Here is a 19099-nt window from a genome sequence, read left to right as displayed (position 1 = left end):
ACGACCTTCCAGTCTCTTTCTAACACAATATAAAAATATATATTTATATTGTATTGGAAGGAGACTGGAAGGTAATATATATATATATATATATATATATATATATATATATATATATATATATATATATATACACGTCTTTTTAAGCCGTCATTAATACGTGTTAAATAAGAAAACTTGAAGACGTTTTAAATAAGACGACTTACTGTGTTTCATTTGAGGCCAGTTTAAGCCATCTTTAAGACGTCTGAAATAAGTCAACTTTAGGACATTTTAGTGAAGACGACTTGAAGTGTTTCATTTGAGACCAGTTTAAGACAACTTTAAGATGTCTTAGATAAGGTAACTTTAAGACGTTTTAAATAAGACGACTTACTGTGTTTCATTTAAGACCAGTTTAAGCCGTCATTAAGATGTGTTAAATAAGACAACTTTAAGACGTTTTAGTTAAGACGGCTTACAGTGTTTCATTTGAGACCAGTTTAAGACAACTTTAAGATGTCTTAAATAAGGCAACTTTAAGATGTTTTAGATAAGACGACTTACTGTGTTTCATTTGAAACCAGTTTAAGATATCTTTAAGACCAATTTCAAGACGTCTTTAATTTGTCTTTAAGACGACTTGTTGTTGGGTGGGTTTTCTCTCTGAATTTGTCAACTTTTTTACATAGAACAGCAACTTTTCCAGTATAATTTTTCAATTTCTTTAATTGTTAAAAGAAATGTAAAAACCACCTTCTCGTCATCAAATCAGCTGACAAATTCATCAGGTTCATCATTAAAAAAAATACTTTCTAAATTATCAGCTGTTCATCAAAATGGAAGTAGTATTTATAGGTTTAAGACCTGTTAAAGCCCTTAACTTAGACCTATAAATACTACTTCCAAAATAGGTCAGCATAGATAAAACTAAAAGTTAACATTAGCTATTTTAAAAAAATAGTGGTTGTGGCTAGATTTTCCTATCAACATAGGGTAGGATTAAGCCTATCAACATAGGGTAGGACAAAGCTTATTAACATAGGGTAGGATTTACATTTAGCCTGAATTAATAATAAATTTAATTATCGTATCGTAGATCTGTAGCATAGTCCAGATATTTTAAAATTAGCTCAGATATTTTAAAGTTATTTCAGATAATTTTTAAAACCTTTTCCTTTTACTACTTTTAACAAAATATTCAGGTTTTTGTTCCTTTTGGAATTGTATTAAATTAATAGCCTGAATAGGCGAATTTGCAAAAAGTTTCGTCATCCATTATAATGCTCTTTAGATTTCCTTGAGGTGTTTTTTGTAGTAGTTTTCAACCTTTTTTTGGCCTTCTCTAAATTGCTGTTGGGATCTTCCAGGGAACCTCTGCTTCCTGTATATCTTGTTTTTTTTTCTGCTTTCTTGTAGCCAAATCTCTTTTAGACTTCATAAATTGTAGCCAAATCTCTTTTAGACTTCATAAACTGTAGCCAAATCTCTTTTAGACTTCATAAATTGTAGCCAAATCTCTTTTAGACTTCATAAACTGTAGCCAAATCTCTTTTAGACTTCATAAATTGTAGCCAAATCTTTTTAGACTTCATAAATTGTAGCCAAATCTCTTTTAGACTTCATAAATTTTTTGACTTGGAAACACTTTTTTTTTTTTGATATATTAAACGAACACTCTGGATTTGCATCAATCCCCTGACCACTTTTTTATTAAAGTTTTAAACAACCGACCCACTTTCTCGAATTCTCAACTTTTTTTCCAATCCGCGACCTTTACTCCGCAGTTTTTTTAGTCATTTTATTTCGGGCAATCTTTAGGCCGTTAAATACTGCTACATTTTTTTGACGGATCACTGATTCTTTTGACGAAAAATAACATCACTAGTTGATTTCGTTTACCTAACCAGTTTACTGTGTGGCAAAAAAAAAAGTATCAAAAATTACGAGCTCGTCGTCTCAAAAGCTAAGAGCTAAATGATCATAAATGTATTAGTGAAATGTATAAATTTTTTTTTTTTCAACACATGTTTCGTTCATTTAAAAAGGTTTTTTAGAGGGTTTAAAACCCTAGTGGACGAGAGTCTACAAATTCCTGGAAGCTTTACAGAATTATTGAAACTAAAATGTTTTTCTATCAAAAAGTTGTCAGAGTTGCGGATGAAGTGGTGGCCGAGTGGAGGCTAATTGAGATTGGATGATAATGAAGAATTTTAAACTCCAACTCCTTCAGTTTTGCCACAATCATGTGCAGTAAGTGGCCATGGATTATCATGCAATAAATTAGGAGTTAATTTGTTGACCAATCTTTGCTGTTTTTCTTTTTTTTTTTTTTTTTTGCGCATCATTTTGTCCAGTTGGCTGCAATATCAACTCCACTAGAAGACAATAATATGAAGAATATAGATAGAATTCACGCAAGACTTGGAACCGACAATCCGAATCAAATTTTATTAAACTTAAGCTTTTAAACATATTTAAGGCATTCTTTTCCAAATACAAGCAAGAAAATCTTAAATATGAAGCGAGTTTCTTAAATGAAGAATGGTTCTAAAATAATAAGGTTGTATGGACAATATTATTCTAAGTTACTTGGGCAGTTTGGCCAGCATTTTAGTGCGTCAGTTTCATCATAAGAAAAGTTTTCTCGAACATCTGTCTTTAACCAAATATCTCTCATCATTTCAATATTTGAAACGTAGAAATCGCTCTTCACTGGAAGATGCCATTCATCTTCGTTACTACAATCTTCTAGAGATAATGTCCTGGTGAACAAAACGTCGTCCTGGTACTTCATTGCATGAAGCATGAAATCAACTTCTGACCAAAAAAATTTAGTTAACCAACCATCTCTAGCAAAATCGTGACCGCGACGAAAAATAATGATATTTTTAAAAAGTCTCTGCTTACCCCATTTTTTCTTTACGCAATTCTTAAAAATTTCATAGGAAGCGTTATTGAATAAATCTCTACACTGACTCCATTCTTGCGCAGTCATCGTGTTTTCTGAAAGAGGGAAATATATCAACGGGTTGTCTGGAATATATTCTTTAAATCTGTCTTTAGTATCAATGAAACTACGTAAGTAGGTTTTAGAAAAATTCGTGTTTTTTACAATGTAATGACCCGCTTGAATTTCACCGGAGTGAAATCGTTCTAGATGAAAAACATCAATTCCTGGGATGATATATTCTTCAAAACAATGATCAGGATTAACAACTCCGGTATCGCCATCAATGTGAATAACATAGTCATGAAAAGGAAGAACGCTTAAAACAAGACAATGTCTTAAGAACATAATTTGCAACTGCAAGCACGACTCGTAAAGAGAGCTGTTCGTGTTAGGAGACAGTGTTTTAGTGTCCTCGTCGAGCGTAAATAAGTAATATTTGTAGCCACGCATTTTGCTGTAACATTTCATTGATACCAAAGCGTTGTTCACATATAGTTTGTAACTGCCGCTAGTAATTAGAGTAACAATTGCTATACTGCCAAACTTGTTGGGGCAGTATGATTTCTTGAAAAAAGTGATGTTTCTTAACGTTGTGGGTTTCGCTGTAAGGGAAACGACTGAGATAAAATCAAAACTTTTGCTATTAGTGTTTAGCACTGTTTGATTCACTCGAGCAAAAGAAAACTTGCTTGGTATTTTAATCATGACAAAAGTGATGAGTTGAAGGCAAGTAACTGCACAAAACGTACAAAGCATAAGAATTTTTTTTCTTTTTAAATCAACCATTATTTGTTAAAAATTGTAAAAATATTCCACCATTAAATACAGCGTCTTTTAACTTAGGTCTGCATTCTATTCAGGTCGGCATTCTATGTTCAGGTCAGCGTTTTTTATTGACTATATTCTAAATGAAATTTTTTTCCTTAAATCTTTTGCAAAGTTCAAAAAAAGTAAATATTTCATAATTTGTTTAATTTACTAACTTACTACAATATATGATTATATATTACAATAAATATTACAAATAAAATAGGATAAATGCAACACAATGAATATTCATTTTATTATTTGCTTTCCATCTGGTAAAGGTAAATCATAAAGACGGCATCATATTTTAGATATTATTACGGATAATAAAAATAATAAAAATAACAACACAACAACTTTTCTTGATTTTTTTAAAGATTTTTATTTTTTTCAGTTTGAATTTCATTTAAGTTTAAATAACTTAAACTTTAATGAAATTCAAAATGAATTCAATATGCAAATGAATATTAAAACGCATGTAAATTCTCTAGATCAGGTATATAGATAAAAAAAGGTGGAAGGGAGAAAAAAAGCGAGTGCATCCTCGGGTGATTTAAGGCATGTCTTGCTTTTATGAGTGTTCGGTTGCACCACTAAACATTTCTTTTGAGCATAACTTTTTTTGGCAAACAATTCACTAAAATGAACGTTACCAGATAAAAGCTGTTAAAAATTAAAATATCATTTTTTTACGACGTTATGGGTTATGACGGATTTTGTCTTTTCTGAAAAAGGAGAATATCTTTAAAAATAAACAAAATGATCTCTCTGCACATCTTTTCCAGTAATGTTCAGTCTAGTGCACTTCGATAATTGTTATCATCCACTTATACAATTAGTGATTTGTGGTGCGATTAGAAAATCCGACGTTTTTTATAAACTTCCAGCGTCGTCCCTTCCACGACGAAAAGAAGCAATTATCGTTAACTGCACTTTGAGTAATAAAGTCGATGAGAGTAAACTAAGATTTTTTTTGTCGGGTGAAACCATGTGATCAAATTTACATTTTATTTGACATGAAATTTTAGATTTTTAAATATTTTGCAGCTGTTTCAAGCAAAACAAAAATCACTTTATAGTTTGAAAGTTTTACATGAAAATATGTTAAACCAGTTGTCTTGTTTCTATGTTTATCTTTTTGTTTTTGGTTTTTACTTGAAAATGAATTTAACGTTTCACTTAATCTTTTCTAATTTTTATGATTCATTTTCTGTGTAATATACTTGGTATATGTTGGAAGTACATACATGCATACATACATACATTCATGCATACATACATACATTCATGCATTCATACATACATCTAAGTTGTTAATTTTTCAATTACTACTACAAGTTTTGTGAAATTTTCATTTTTTAGCAAATGTAATAATGATAAAAAACATTATAATGCGTATAAAATACAAAGTCTTTCTTTGAATTCCATTAAAAAATTTTTTTTCATTATATAATAACTACATTATAATGTGTATAAAATACAAGGTGCTGGATTAATATTGACAATTTTTTAATCCTTGTTTCTCATAGGACAATGAAAAATAAATATCAAGCACTCTTCATAATGCAATATATGAAAAAGAGATCATAGAGTTAAGCAGATTGTTTCATCGCAAAGGTAAGAAATGATAATATTAAATACTAATTAATCTTTTTTTTTACCGATAATTGATCACTTTAAATAATTGTGTTAAACCTCACAATAGGGTTTTGCTAAATTTCATTCTTTCATCCAGCTTCTCCATTGTTACTTTTTAGAAAATACTTTGGAAAAATTTTGGAAGTTGATGAAGGGTGATATATCCAAGGTTATGTAAAGCACATGGTGGATCAGATTGGTGGCAGGGCCAGTAAACCTAATTTTAATGTAATTTAAAAGACAATCTTTAACTGTGTTTTGTTTTAGAAAGGAAATATTTTACTACCTTATGTTTATCTATAAGTTTTTATTTCCTAAACTCAAGTAAGATATTATCTCCTGATTTGTTAGAGTCAAATGTTAAAATGTAGCCTGTGCTTGGGGTAATGAAAAGTGAAAAAATAAAATTATCAGAAAAAATATACACCAGGGTCGACTTTTAGCCTTTTTGTATTATAGGCAAGTGACAAATACCCCTTAAAAAGTCAAAAGACTTTTAGGGGGTATTTTACTACGTTTTTCCTATTTCTACCGTGCAAATTTCGAATTTTTTGCAAAAAAAAAAAGTGTACAAAGTTGAATACGCTTGGAACATTTAAATTCGAACCTAAGAACATAGCTAAACTCTATAAGTGTTTTTATACGAAAACTAAAATTTTAGAAGACCTAAAAGAAATCCATCATTCAAAAAAAGTATGAAGATTTTTAGTGCCAGTTTCTTCATATTTGTATCGAAGAAAGATTTAGTAAATTGTCCAATTTTTTCCTTAAGAAAAATTTGGTTGAACCAATAAAGGTATTTCAGAGCAGTATTCTCAAAAAGGATGCAATATTTTGGAACCTCAAGTTCAATAAGAACTTACACTTTAAATAGGTAAATATAATCATTTATATTTAATAAAAATAAAGTACTATTTTTTGTTAAATATGAATGTATAGATTTGATAGATGTATATTTTTATCTATTATCGGCTGTTTCTATAAAAACAATGTCGGCCTTTGATAACGGTATACTTAACGTCTAACTCCTAATGCGATCAATCCCGCGAGGTGAAAATACGTCACACGCGTTTAAACAAAAATAACACAAAAAAAAAACGAAATTTTCTCAGACTGGCTTTAAATCACCCGAGTCTGTTTCATCACCACCCTAATATGTTATCTTGCTCTAACAAAATATACAAGCATATTTTTTCTTTTGTGTATAATTCCGTTACTCATCACTACCACATTCCTACCACATCCCTACCACATTACTACACGTCGCTAATACATCACTAACAATAAAAAATTATTTATGCATCGAACTAAACCTAGAAAATTTTTCCTGAGCTTTTTTACCACTTTCCGTTTATTTACAAGCGTCGAAGTTCATAGGTGTCCTAGAAGTTCATAGGTGTCCTAGAAGAGGTAGATCTTTCTAATAATTGTGTGGTACTTCTTGAAGAACTGAAAGATTGATCGGCCGATTGTGAGAAATTTATCCGGAACACATTGTTATTAGTAACCAGCATAAGATAACTGCATTTGATAGGCAGCATTATGGTCAAAATTTCTGAAGTCCTCTTGAATGCTACAACTTAACTGACAAAGACCGAGTAAAATGTGATCTCGAACGGGTTCTGAAATTTGGTCACCATTCCTTTGCAAAATATTTTTACAAGAGGAAGTGCAACCTAGTAGCGAATTTAAAAAAGTTATAAAAGTTTATAAATTTTCACAAATCAAATAGTAATCAACAAAAGCATCTTCAAGTTAACAAAAATCAAAATTGAAAAAGATCAATATTTTTTATTTTGCATTTGCATATACTGGTCAAGACTGAGCAGTGAATGTCTTTAGGAAAGGAATAGCAAAAGCATCAGGAAAAAATTAAAAATTTTGAATAGTAAAAATATTTTAAGAACGACAACAGACATCTCGAGTAAATATTTTTAGACAGACAACTAGAGTAAATTTAAGACTCACGTGGCTGAAAAAAATTTTTCGATACGCACAAATGATAACTATACACGTTATACAACCTCTACGCTCACATAGTATTGTTGTATTGTTCCTAAGCTTGTCTACCTTCAGTACTAATACCTATAAAACGCTGACGTGCACAGTATAAAGAATTAAAAATCAATAAGTCGAAAAGCAAGCCACAAATAGAAAATACGTAAAGCGCTGGCTTCGTGTCAAACATCGCATTCTCATTGCTTATTAGCTTTTCAACTATGCTTTGGAGACTTGCGAAGTGTACATCTATTTAAAATGCATTGTAAGTATATAAATGCGGTTAAATCTTAGATTTAACCGTATATATATACTTACAATGAGTACACGCTCGAATTTGTAAAGCATCGATATATTTTAGGTAAGCTTCTTTAGAAGATTTTCTTAGCGATTTGATAAAATTGTGTAAACACTAAAATTTCTTTACCAACGTAGTAGATCTATTCTATTATGAAGAGAAACTTGAATTAAAGCGAGAATCAAAATACTTATCCAACGCGTAGGATCTGAAGGCAATCAATCGTTTTCGGTTAAGACAAAAACAATTTTTTTTAATTTGTTTTTTCGGCTCTCGGTTCTATAGGTTTGTGAGGGTAATCTATTATTATAAATTAAACTGATTTCAGCAGTCGGTTTTATAGGTAATATAGGCTTGGCTTTACCATTATAAGCTAAACTAAAATGGTCAACCCATTTTAGTTGGCCGCTTATAAAATGGTAAATTTGCTTATAATGGTAAATTCTTGAAATTGTTACTTTACTTCAAGTTTTACTCAAGGAAAGTTGTATTCAATTAATAACAACTTTTTATGAGTTTTCATTACAAAACAAAAAGTGCATCTATCTTTAAACAAGGACAAGTTGTTCTGTTTGATCAACTCAAATTGGGTACGCTTCAAATTCTCTGATTTAAGTTTCTTGCAAATCGCGAACTGTTTTTGTAACTTTTCTGTTACGTATCTTATCGAAGATTTATCTGGTTTATATTTGCGGTCGCTCATGGCTGGGAGAAAGTTCAAGCAGAATGGACCAACAGCACATAAGTGCACAAGCTTCCCCTATGGCAGAGAAGTGACTTGTTGCAAAAATTTATGTTATTACGTAGTTATGTCTTCTGGAATAGATTATATGTTAGCACCTGAAAGAGCTTAAAATTATCATTTCATGTTGTTTGAAAGCAGTTTGTTTCAAAGTCAAAAATTCTGGTGGCTCTTCTTAAGCAAAAAAACTTTATCTAACCTTTGTCAGTATGTTAAATCTAAGAAGTAGTGATATTAGAATTTCTGAAACCTTAAGTTTTGTACTGCATTTTATTTACAGGTTTAAAGTCTTTAAACGGAGCTGGATTAGGAGTGGAGAGTTAGCAGGGGGGCGTTTTTCTGTTTTTTTGTAACCTTTCAATCTTCATCTTATGGTTTGAATAGACTTAATTTGATCAGTTTTTTGATTGAATTACAATTGCTTACTTTTGGTATGTAAAAAGTTGTGTACTTTTGGTATGTAAAAAAATGTGTACTTTTGGTCGAATAAGTGACATCATTTTGTCAAATTACCCTTTTATTTACATGGGGGTTGGGCACCAAAGAAGGAAAATAGTTTTTTTACTCCTTTTAAAAATAGTAACATCAAAAAGTTCTTGAAAAAAAAAAAAAGAAACATTTAAAGAATTTGTTAAATGATTTTTAAATATTCTAATTTTTTAAAATGTAAATTAACATATTCAAGCATATTCATAACATGTCCTTAGAAATTTGGAAAAAAAAATTCAAGAACCTTTTTATTGATTTAAATTCCTTTTTTGTTTTAAAGCAAATTTCTAGTTTTTAAAAAAAATTATCTTCGAGTTGATCACAATAAATTTTTCAATTTCATGTGGACACCTCGTATGAGCTTTTGGACGACAGTTTTTGTAAGTTTATCGTTGGCGCGCCTTTTTTTACAGCATTTAAATATATAAACATAAATAAGAAGGTTTTTAACACCGCAAAATTCTTGCGTAAATCGTAAGACAATAATTTCTTTTAAATTATATCAAAAATCAAAGTTAAAAAAAAAAAAAAGAATACACTGCTTAATCTCACTTTAAAAATTGTTGAAAACCTTTTGAAATATAAAAAAACGCAAGCACTTAAGACTTAAGACAACTGGTAACAGGTTCAATACAGCGCTTGTGATTTTTTTTTTCAAGAAACCAGCAATGAACAGCAATGAACAGTTTTAATCGTGTTTTTAAAGATTAAAAAAATAAACAAAACCTCAATCTCAAAAATATTACAAAATAGTTAAAAATGAAAAGTGAATAAATAGAATAAAGAAGTTTAACTGAGTAATTATTTTCAAGATTTTTCCGAAACACTTGCCCCTGAGTTTTTTCCTAAAATGTAAACTTATTCTCAGGACCATAGGTAAATTCAGAATGAAACAACCCACATAGAAAGCTATCATTAGAGTTCGGGTTTTAGTTAGCTAAGAAATAAAACATCCTTTCGTTTACATATTCTAAAACCATTGGACATCTTCGATCGCTGACATGCAAGGCAATATTGAGCACTTTTTTTTATTTCAATTACAGAATTTAATTTTTTCGTATTTTTACATATCAAAAGTACATAACTTTAATTAGAATCAAAAATTTAATTACAGATTTCTAAATATTCTAAATTTTTAAAATGTAAATTAACATATTCAAACAATAAAAGTTTGCAAACTCTTACAACCAATTGCTCTATTGATTATGTAAAATACTACCACATTTTAATTCAAAATGTTGTAATACTTAAATAATGAGTAAATTTTTGGGGGGTAATAAAACTAAAGAAAATCAAACTTTGAAAAATCCTTTTTTTCAGCTTTTAAATGTCATCGGTGGATATTTTTTTATTGTTGACATTAAAGAGATCTGGATGCAACTTGTCACAATCGGTACTATCTTTTCTCACGCTGCAACTTTCTGTTTCATCATTTTGGCTTATGAATATTGGAGCGCGGTTCAGTTCCGGAGAAGAAAGTCCATCATAGTTTTTGTTTTTAAGTTTCTTTGGTTTGGTTTTTTTTGGCTGAACATGTTGCTTTACCATAAAAAAACTGTTTTTGGTAACAGGCGATGTTACCATTTGAGTTTTCTTTGGAGTATTTTCTGATAACAGACCTGGCAAAATTATGACTAGCGCCAAAAGAACTACTCCTACAGCAAGTAAGCCTAGGCCGGCGCTTTGCAAAACATATAATGATGTTCTTTGCTCTTTGGTAAATTGCAGAGCTAAAAAAAGAAGTTTTTCAGCTTTCTTTACTTGATGAGGAGTTGTGCGAGATGTGTAATATCCGGCCAGTGCTAAAACACCACCTAAAACTGTGGCCAACAACGATGTAAGTAATAATGAGCACAACAGCAATCCATACTTCTTACGAACACCTCCGTTCTTTGTTTCTTTCGGAACATATTTATCATGGTGTTTAAGTGTATTAAGTTTTTCTGCAACAAACTTTGAGTCATAAAAACGTGTTGTGTTTTTCGAGATATCTTTATTTTGTTCATCAAATGATAAATTTTTTGACATTTGTTCATCAAATGATAAATTTTTTGACATTTTAGAGAAATCTATATAACCTGTACCGTTTTTAAAAAAGAGACGATTCGTTTTTTCATTTCCAAACAATCTTTTCTATGTCAATATTTAAACTGACTAAAATTAAAATTAAGTTTAAATTGTAGCAAAAATAAATATGCAATTTTGTAACTAAATAAGCAATTTTATAATTATTTACTAATGATTATGTAGTCAACAAAAACTCATCTCCAGTATCAGTATAAAAAAATTATGCACAAATCATGTGCAAAATCACCTCCAGATCGTAATAATCTGCAGAAGGTTCAAACATTTCTATTTATCACCACAATCATTTTTTTAGTAATTTTAACTCCATCAGAACCTTTGATGTAGTTTTTTATCTCTGATAGCGATTTAAGTCTTTGAACTCATCGGAGTATGATTATCTATTTATTTCATATTTTATTTGCAAATTTTTATTTTTTTATAGTAAAAGTAAAAGATTCATCTTGTAACGAAACAATAAAGTATTATAAATTAATAGCAATAAATTAATAGCAATAAATCAATAGCAATAAATCAATAGCAATAAATTAATAGCAATAAATTAATAGCAATAAATTAATTGCAATAAATTAATAGCAATAAATTAATAGCAATAAATCAATAGCAATAAATCAATAGCAATAAATTAATAGCAATAAATTAATTGCAATAAATTAATAGCAATAAATTAATAGCAATAAATTAATAGCAATAAATCAATAGCAATAAATTAATAGCAATGAATTGATAGCAATAAATTAATAGCAATAAATCAATAGCAATAAATCAATAGCAATAAATTAATAGCAATAAATCAATAGCAATAAATTAATAGCAATGAATTGATAGCAATAAATTAATAGCAATAAATCAATAGCAATAAATCAATAGCAATAAATTAATAGCAATAAATTAATAGCAATAAATTAATAGCAATAAATTAATAGCGATGAATTAATAGCAATAAATTAATAACAATAAATCAATAGCAATAAATTAATAGCAATGAATTGATAGCAATAAATTAATAGCAATGAATTGATATTAAAAAATAAATTAATAGCAATAAATCAATAGCAATAAATTAATAGCAATAAATTAATAGCAATAAATTAATAGCAATGAATTAATAGCAATAAAGAGCAGTTGATTTAAGAACATTTCCATAAACAGAGCTTTTAATTTAACAATTTTAGAAGGAACGAATAAAAAAATTTTATGAGGCCATCGAATCTGGGAAGAAGGGCAGAAAGGAAATATGATTTTTAACAAAGTTAACAATGTGGTTTTTTTATTTTAGATTAAAATCTGTCATGAAAAATTTATCCAGTGCAAAAGAAAGTATGAAAACCATTTTACATTTAACAAACATGAATTTAAAAACACGTGTTTCAGGTTTTAAGAAAAAAAAGAAGTTTTAACTGTACAGTTGGTGATTTTTAGGTGCCCTTCTGTTTTTTTGCTGATCCATTCTTTTAGACAACCCAGTAGTTGTTAGAACCTGTAGATACTGGATTAGTAGCGTAGCGTTCAATTCAGGCTAAAATTTTAGTTTTTAAGAATTTTAAACATTTTGACGATCTCTCAAGTTTGTATCATGAAATTTTCCTTACTTTCATTTCTTACATTCTGTGTTTTAATAAGTTTTACTTTTTAAGAGTTTTTTGACGAATAACAAACTTTTAAAAAAATAATCATAGTAATTAAAAAAAAAAAAAAGATCATAATATTTAATTCAAACTTTAATTTTCCCCGAATCTTACAACTTCTACACAAATTTTTTTTCTGCATTAATTTTATAACAAAAGCAAAAATTGAAATATTGCCTTCGTTGTGAAGTTGCGGAAAGTTTGTGAGTTTACACAACTAGCAAGGACTTTTAGTAGACAACTTCAGCAGTTTTTTGACAATCTAATTTCCATTAATTTTACTTTAAGATAAATATTATTGCTAAGACAATTTTTACTTCATATTTCCGAGATTTTTTTATTTATTTTGGAAGTTCCTAACTAAAGATGGTAGCTGGGAATGTATGCTTCTTCTCTGATATTCATTATTGTTATGAAGATTTTTGCAAACGATTAGTAACAAAGCATAAAAAATATAAAAAGTAGTTATGATAATCTATATTAACATATATATGTAATAAATAATAACATTATATAATAATAAATCTTTAGGTGTTGATAAGAGTAAAAGATAATATTTCAAAAGCTTTATTTTTTGAGAAGAATAAGTCCTACCTACCTTTTCGACTTGTCATCGTAAAACTACAAAAATAAAACTCACATCTTATCCCACTATTTTCTAAATTATTTCTACTTCAACGGATTAACTTCCGAAGTTTTCATTTTTAATATCTTGTACTCCTTCCAGGTGTCATTATGTAACTCTGGTTTTACCATTTATATGACGAAAGTAATGAAAAATGTATTTAAAGAGAAATAGTGAAAATATTGACACAATGAGTGAAATACGAGGTTCAAGAATTAAATTAGTCATTCAGTAGGACTTAATCCACAAAGAAATTTATACAGGCAACAATATTAAAAATTAGACTTGAATAAATCGTTCAATCAACAGAAGTTTTAACAATTCTAAAAGAAGTATACTGACCCTGAACTGTAAATTTGAAATTCAGCCTGGAATTATACTAACTGTCAGTAGATGAACTAAAAAACGTCAAATTAAAACTTAGAAACGTCAAATTAAAAAAGAATATTGACACAGACTTGACAATGACTAGAAATATGAAAATTACAAACAAAATTTAAAATGAGAATTTAAACTCATTTAAAAATCAACAAAACTATTTATCTAAAAAAAACAACAGCAACAACAAAAAACGAAATTAATTGTGTCCCACATTTTTGATGAACATTATTTTAATGAACACAACACGTGATTGATGATCCTGAAAATAAATTTATAAAGACAAAATTTTTTTTAGTAATCAAGTTTTCACTTTATTTACATTGATCTTATTTATTGTTAAATTTTGTCGAACTTAAAGTTAAAACTTAAAGTTGGTGAAGTTTTCCTGCTACCTTTTTACCTCTAAAGATTTCAGTTGAAGAGAAATCCACGATCTTTAAAAACAACAACGGGTGAACTGAAAAAGCAACATGTGTAGTTTTTTCAAAATAGCCACGTGGAAGGAAGCTATTTACTACAACTTAGTGAAAATGAAATAAACAGCATTAATAATTCAATATTGTTATCTTCATTTGTTTTCTCTTAGATAGAAGAAGATATTGAAAGAAAGTCAAAAAAGCTATTCGCTACGCTACTAAAAATTTTCGTATTGTGTATATATCATATTTTACCTTGAGCCCCGTCCTGTCTCGAGGGGTTTTCGGGAATGCTTAACCCTGTATGTAGATGTATGCATACAGGTGTAGATTTTTTCGAAAATAGCCTTAAAAAGCAAATGAGTAATTTTTTTAAACTTTGAAATATCATTTACCATGATATATATATATATATATATATATATATATATATATATATATATATATATATATATATATATATATATATATATATATATATATATATATATATGAAGACCACACTGGAAAAACGATCAAGCTACATTTTTATTGTTTTGAGTAAATTAGATTTTAAACTTCAAAACACCATAGCTCATTTATTTGTTAAGCTTTTTTAATTTTTTCTTTTTTATTATCTACTTGAGCAAGGTCTTTAATAAAAACAAAGGTTTTACTGTCAACATTACTTAGCAATGATGTTGTTGTTATTGTTTTACCGATGGCATACCTTTTAGGTGCTTGATCGTTTTTCCGTTTTATTCTTTTTTTTTTTTCAAAAAATGTTTGTATAATAGTAAAATACAATTTTAACTGGTGCAGTGTAGAGTGTATGTATCGTTTTGTCTAGAAAAATAACCAATACAATAAATTAAGGAAAACTTAAACTTTATTAACTAGAAATAAGATGCGTTTTAGTAATGGTGATCAGGATTAGTTAAAAAATAAAAGGTGATTATTTTTAATCATCAGTGTCTGAGCTACTTCCTTCAAAACCCTCAGTGATGTCTGTAACTAAGGTTGAAAGGTTGTCAAAGAATGCATGGTTTTCAGGTCGACAAAAGCGCTTGAGAACCTGGAGATCTTTATACTTTTCTTTGCTGACCGCCAGATCAGTAGGGTAGACCTGCATCAGCGTTGGAAGATTTCTAAGAATTGATGCTTTCTTCTGGGGTTTTGCTATTACAGCGGTTTCCATTGAGCCATTCCAATTATTTCTATATGACACCAATTTTGGATGCTGAGCCTCAAATCTGATTTCCTGCACTGGACTTGTGGTAAAGGGACATGTTGCTTTAAAGTTTAGTTTCATGTGGTCAGTGAAGCTCAAAAACTGGTTGCGAAAAAAACGAATAACATTGTATGGTGTTGGTTTAATTCTAGCTTCTTCTAGGACACTACACCAGTCTTCTGGCAACTCCACATTAGCCTTTTGGTTTACCAGGCCCATGTCTCTGTCACACTCCATGTAAGAGTGTCCTCTGATGGGGAAAGTCAGCTTGACAGTCTTGAAGCGCTTGTAGGTGTGGATCATTGTGTGGAAGAAACGAATGATGGTGAAGTTTTTGTTCTGTCCAGCACATCCATCACAAAAAGCCTCCAGGTCAGTGACATCACTCGAAAGATGATTTGTAAAAAAATGATACAACATTGACGCAACGTCATCTGCACCCTTCTTTCCTTTGGTCTCGTCGTAGGTATATATGCATACATCATTTGTGGACAGCACGTGAATGTTGAAAGATACAAAAGTAAGTTGGCGACGGTAGTAGACTTCATTACACGTCTTGTTTGATATAGGTAAATTTTTTTGATAATCAAATGATATTGCCTCAATCGCTTTAGTTGCTCGAGCACGTCTGTGTGCCTCCGACTTTCTTGTGTAAAATGTATCAGCTTTGCGTTTGTGAAGTTCATGTTGTTTGGTCAATTTTTCTTTTTCTACACCTAGGACATCTACGTCTCCTTCATTCTTTGAGATGCATTTTTCCACATGCTCTATTTTTAAAACTAACTCGTCACAAGTCGCACAAGTGTCTTTCCTTGGGTATCCAAACCCTATATTGAAGTCCTTAACGAAAACCCTGCGATAAGTTTCGTAAGTTATCTCTATGTCAGGATGTGTTTCTCGGAAGAGGGCATGCATTTTGCTGACGTTAAGCTCTGCTGATAGATACAGCTTTCTAGTTTTGCCAATTGCATAGTGAGAATGTCTTCCACGAAAGCTTGATATGTGTGCACGGATAGCTGTCACATGGTCAGGAAGCCTGTGTGGCCTATTCTTATGTCGTCCTCTGATATCTTTAGGAGGACATCCTATTGTAAAAAAAATCATTAGTAAGTGTGAGTAATAGAGGCGGATTAGTTGATTGGGAAGGGTGTGGGGTGTGGGTGGTAAGTGTAGCACATTTTGTTTAATTGTTGTCCTGTTGTTACTAAATAAACAAATTTCTCGTGCATAAAAGTTTTTTTGTCACAAATCAAAATTTGAATTTTTTCTTTTGTAAACAGAAGAATCTCTTCCTCTGCCCTTCCCGTTTAATTAAAATTAGTCCACACTTACTCAAAAAAAATGATAACATTATTAATCCTCCTAGTGGCAGTGCTAATATAAGTTATAAGTTAGTGAATTTCTTTCCATTAACAGTCAGCCGTTACGACTACACAGTTAGTCTAAGTTAGTAATGCTAAATTAAAATTATTATTGAAATTGAACTGTTTTATAGTATGGTTATTAGTTTATTAATTTAAGTGTTATAAGTCGGCATTGCTCTATCTGTATAGCATAGGTTGCTAGGCAGTGTGAAAAAAGGGTGCGATACGCAAACATCAACTCGAAAAAGAGGTTCCACTGGATTTTTAGCAATGGTACGAAAAAAATACGGTCAACTGGTATTACTACAGTCTACAGCTAATCTAAGTAACAACAATTTATGATATTTCTGTATTAAAAAATTATACGTGACCAGATCTAGTAACATGAACTGATTGTGATTGCTCAATAATATTTTAATCTAGCAGTACCAGATCTAGTCATGATTAACTTTGTAATACAGAAATAGCTATATGTAAAGATGCGTTTTCAATAATTTTTAATTATGATAATATAAATTATTATAATAATTATCATGATTATACATTCTTTATTAGGCGTACTTTGTGTAATAATTATATTTTGCTACTTACCTGTTGAGGTTAAAGCTTTTTTGATGGTTTGTACTCTTCTGTTTGTATTGCCAAACAAGGCAATAAAGGCTTTGAAGAAGACTTTCTGTTCTACATAAGTTCCACCTCGCAGGACTCGTACATGATATGAATAGCTAAATTCATGGAACTGGGCTTTCCCTTCACGACGAGTAGGTCTTCTCTTCAACACTTTCTTTGTCGTAATAAGAGAAGATAGAAATGAGTCTTGTTCGTCTTTTGAAGCGTAAGCTTTAATAAGAGCTGCTCTGCCTTTTAGATTTGTTTTTTCGAAGCACTTCAAAAATGTGCACTGGCAGTTATTGCCTATTGTGTGGCTTGAAATTCGAGCTTTTTTTGCCTTATCTTTTTTAGAACCCAATGATTTTCTTTTCTTCGGCTTGTCCGTCACTTGAGGAAAATCAGATACATACGCCATTTGAACAGGTTTGTTTATAACTTTCTCGATTCTGATTGGTTTAGCGTTTCACATGTTTTACAGCGAGCAATGTGATCGTTCTTCCAGTGGACAGATAAACTAGAAAGCTAAATATCTGTGTAATTTGATCGGTTTTCTAGTTATATAGTCAGTTATTATATAGTTAAACTGCAGCCGAATATAACAGGGACGAAAACCCAAAAAAAGCAAAAATGCAGTTTGATCGTTTTTCCAGTGTGGTCTTCATATATATATATATATATATATATATATATATATATATATATATATATATATATATATATATATATATATATATATATATATATATATATATATATATATATATATATATATATATATATATATATATATATTATATATATATATATCATATATTTATATATATATCATATATATTACAGTTAGGACGACTAACATAAATCGTTTGGAATATTAAAATCATAGTTTTTTAAAAATATTTATTTATTGGAATATTAAAATTATAGTTGGGTATTGTAGCAAGATAAATAATTTTCCTAAACTCATTGCTTTAAACTTTTATTTTTACATTACAGTTACGTTAATTTATGATTATTAGCTTTTTCTTAACATTTTTACCTTTTTGAAAATGTAGGATAAATTATTTTTTCTCTGAAATTTTTACCAAAAGTTGTTATTTGTTTTATTCAAAAATAAAAATTGAATAAAATGTGAGCAACAATAAGATGAAACTCAAAGTATGTTACAAGATATAAAAGTTTCCCCAAGGACTTCTCTAAGGAGATAATTTCGGCTTATAAATAGTTTTTAATTTCGGCAGTGCCGACCTGTGCTTTCTCTGAAACCAAAATGGAAATAAGTGTTTGAAATATTATGTATAGATGAAGTTGATTTCAGTAATTCAGATAGTAATAAAATAATAACGAGTTAGTAAAAAATTGAATTCGTTAGTATCTCTGTGAAACTTAATAAAGTAATAGTTCCCCACAATGTAAATTAAATTTATGTCATATGTAATAATATATATATAATAAATTAAGAATTTATTATATACAATAGTGTGTGTATGTGTGTGTGCGTGTGTGTGTGTTAGCATCATATAATGGGTTCAAAACGTGTAAAATATGGTAATTGGTCAAATGAATCATTAAAGCTAGCAGTAAATGCAGTTTTAGTTGATGGTTGCTCGAAATACTCTGCTACTAAACAATATAAAATACCAAGGCAAACACTACATGAATATATAAAACGAGCGTCTGGTGATAATTGTGTTAAAAAGTTAAGTGCAGGACACCCAACAAAACTCTCAGCTTTTCAAGAAAAAGAACTTGTTGAAGTTCTTCTGACTATGTCACAGAGATTATTTAGTCTGTCTCCAAAAGATTTGAAACAAATGGTATTCCAGTTTTGTGAAGAAAATGGGATTATTCACAAGTTTAATTGTGCAACTAAGTTA

At 29.6% G+C, this 19099-nt stretch overlaps 1 protein-coding gene across 2 annotated transcripts; it reads right to left on the bottom strand.

The window, feature by feature from the left end:
- Window positions 1–1627: 1627 nt before the first annotated feature.
- On the bottom strand, window positions 1628–13288 carry LOC145195059 (uncharacterized). 2 transcript variants are annotated; one of them, XM_090070832.1, is made up of 2 exons: window positions 13216–13288; window positions 1628–3836 (listed from the first exon to the last, which is right to left on the bottom strand). In XM_090070832.1, exon 2 carries the CDS (start codon window positions 3716–3718, stop codon window positions 2558–2560), a length of 1161 nt encoding a protein of 386 aa, XP_089926958.1. In that variant the 5' UTR covers window positions 3719–3836; window positions 13216–13288; the 3' UTR covers window positions 1628–2557. The 2 variants fall into 2 exon arrangements, with proteins under 2 accessions (XP_089926958.1, XP_089926959.1); XM_090070833.1 differs by lacking the exon at window positions 1628–3836 and adding an exon at window positions 10020–11058 and having other exon boundaries at window positions 13216–13282.
- Between the last annotated feature and the right edge of the window lie 5811 nt (window positions 13289–19099).

Source organism: Hydra viridissima, unplaced genomic scaffold, assembly GCF_058129835.1.
Source record: "Hydra viridissima isolate aposymbiotic clone 2 unplaced genomic scaffold, HvirCarnegie_v1 scaffold_13, whole genome shotgun sequence".
Classification (NCBI taxonomy): domain Eukaryota; kingdom Metazoa; phylum Cnidaria; class Hydrozoa; order Anthoathecata; family Hydridae; genus Hydra; species Hydra viridissima.
This window is presented reverse-complemented; position numbering and strand designations above follow the sequence as displayed.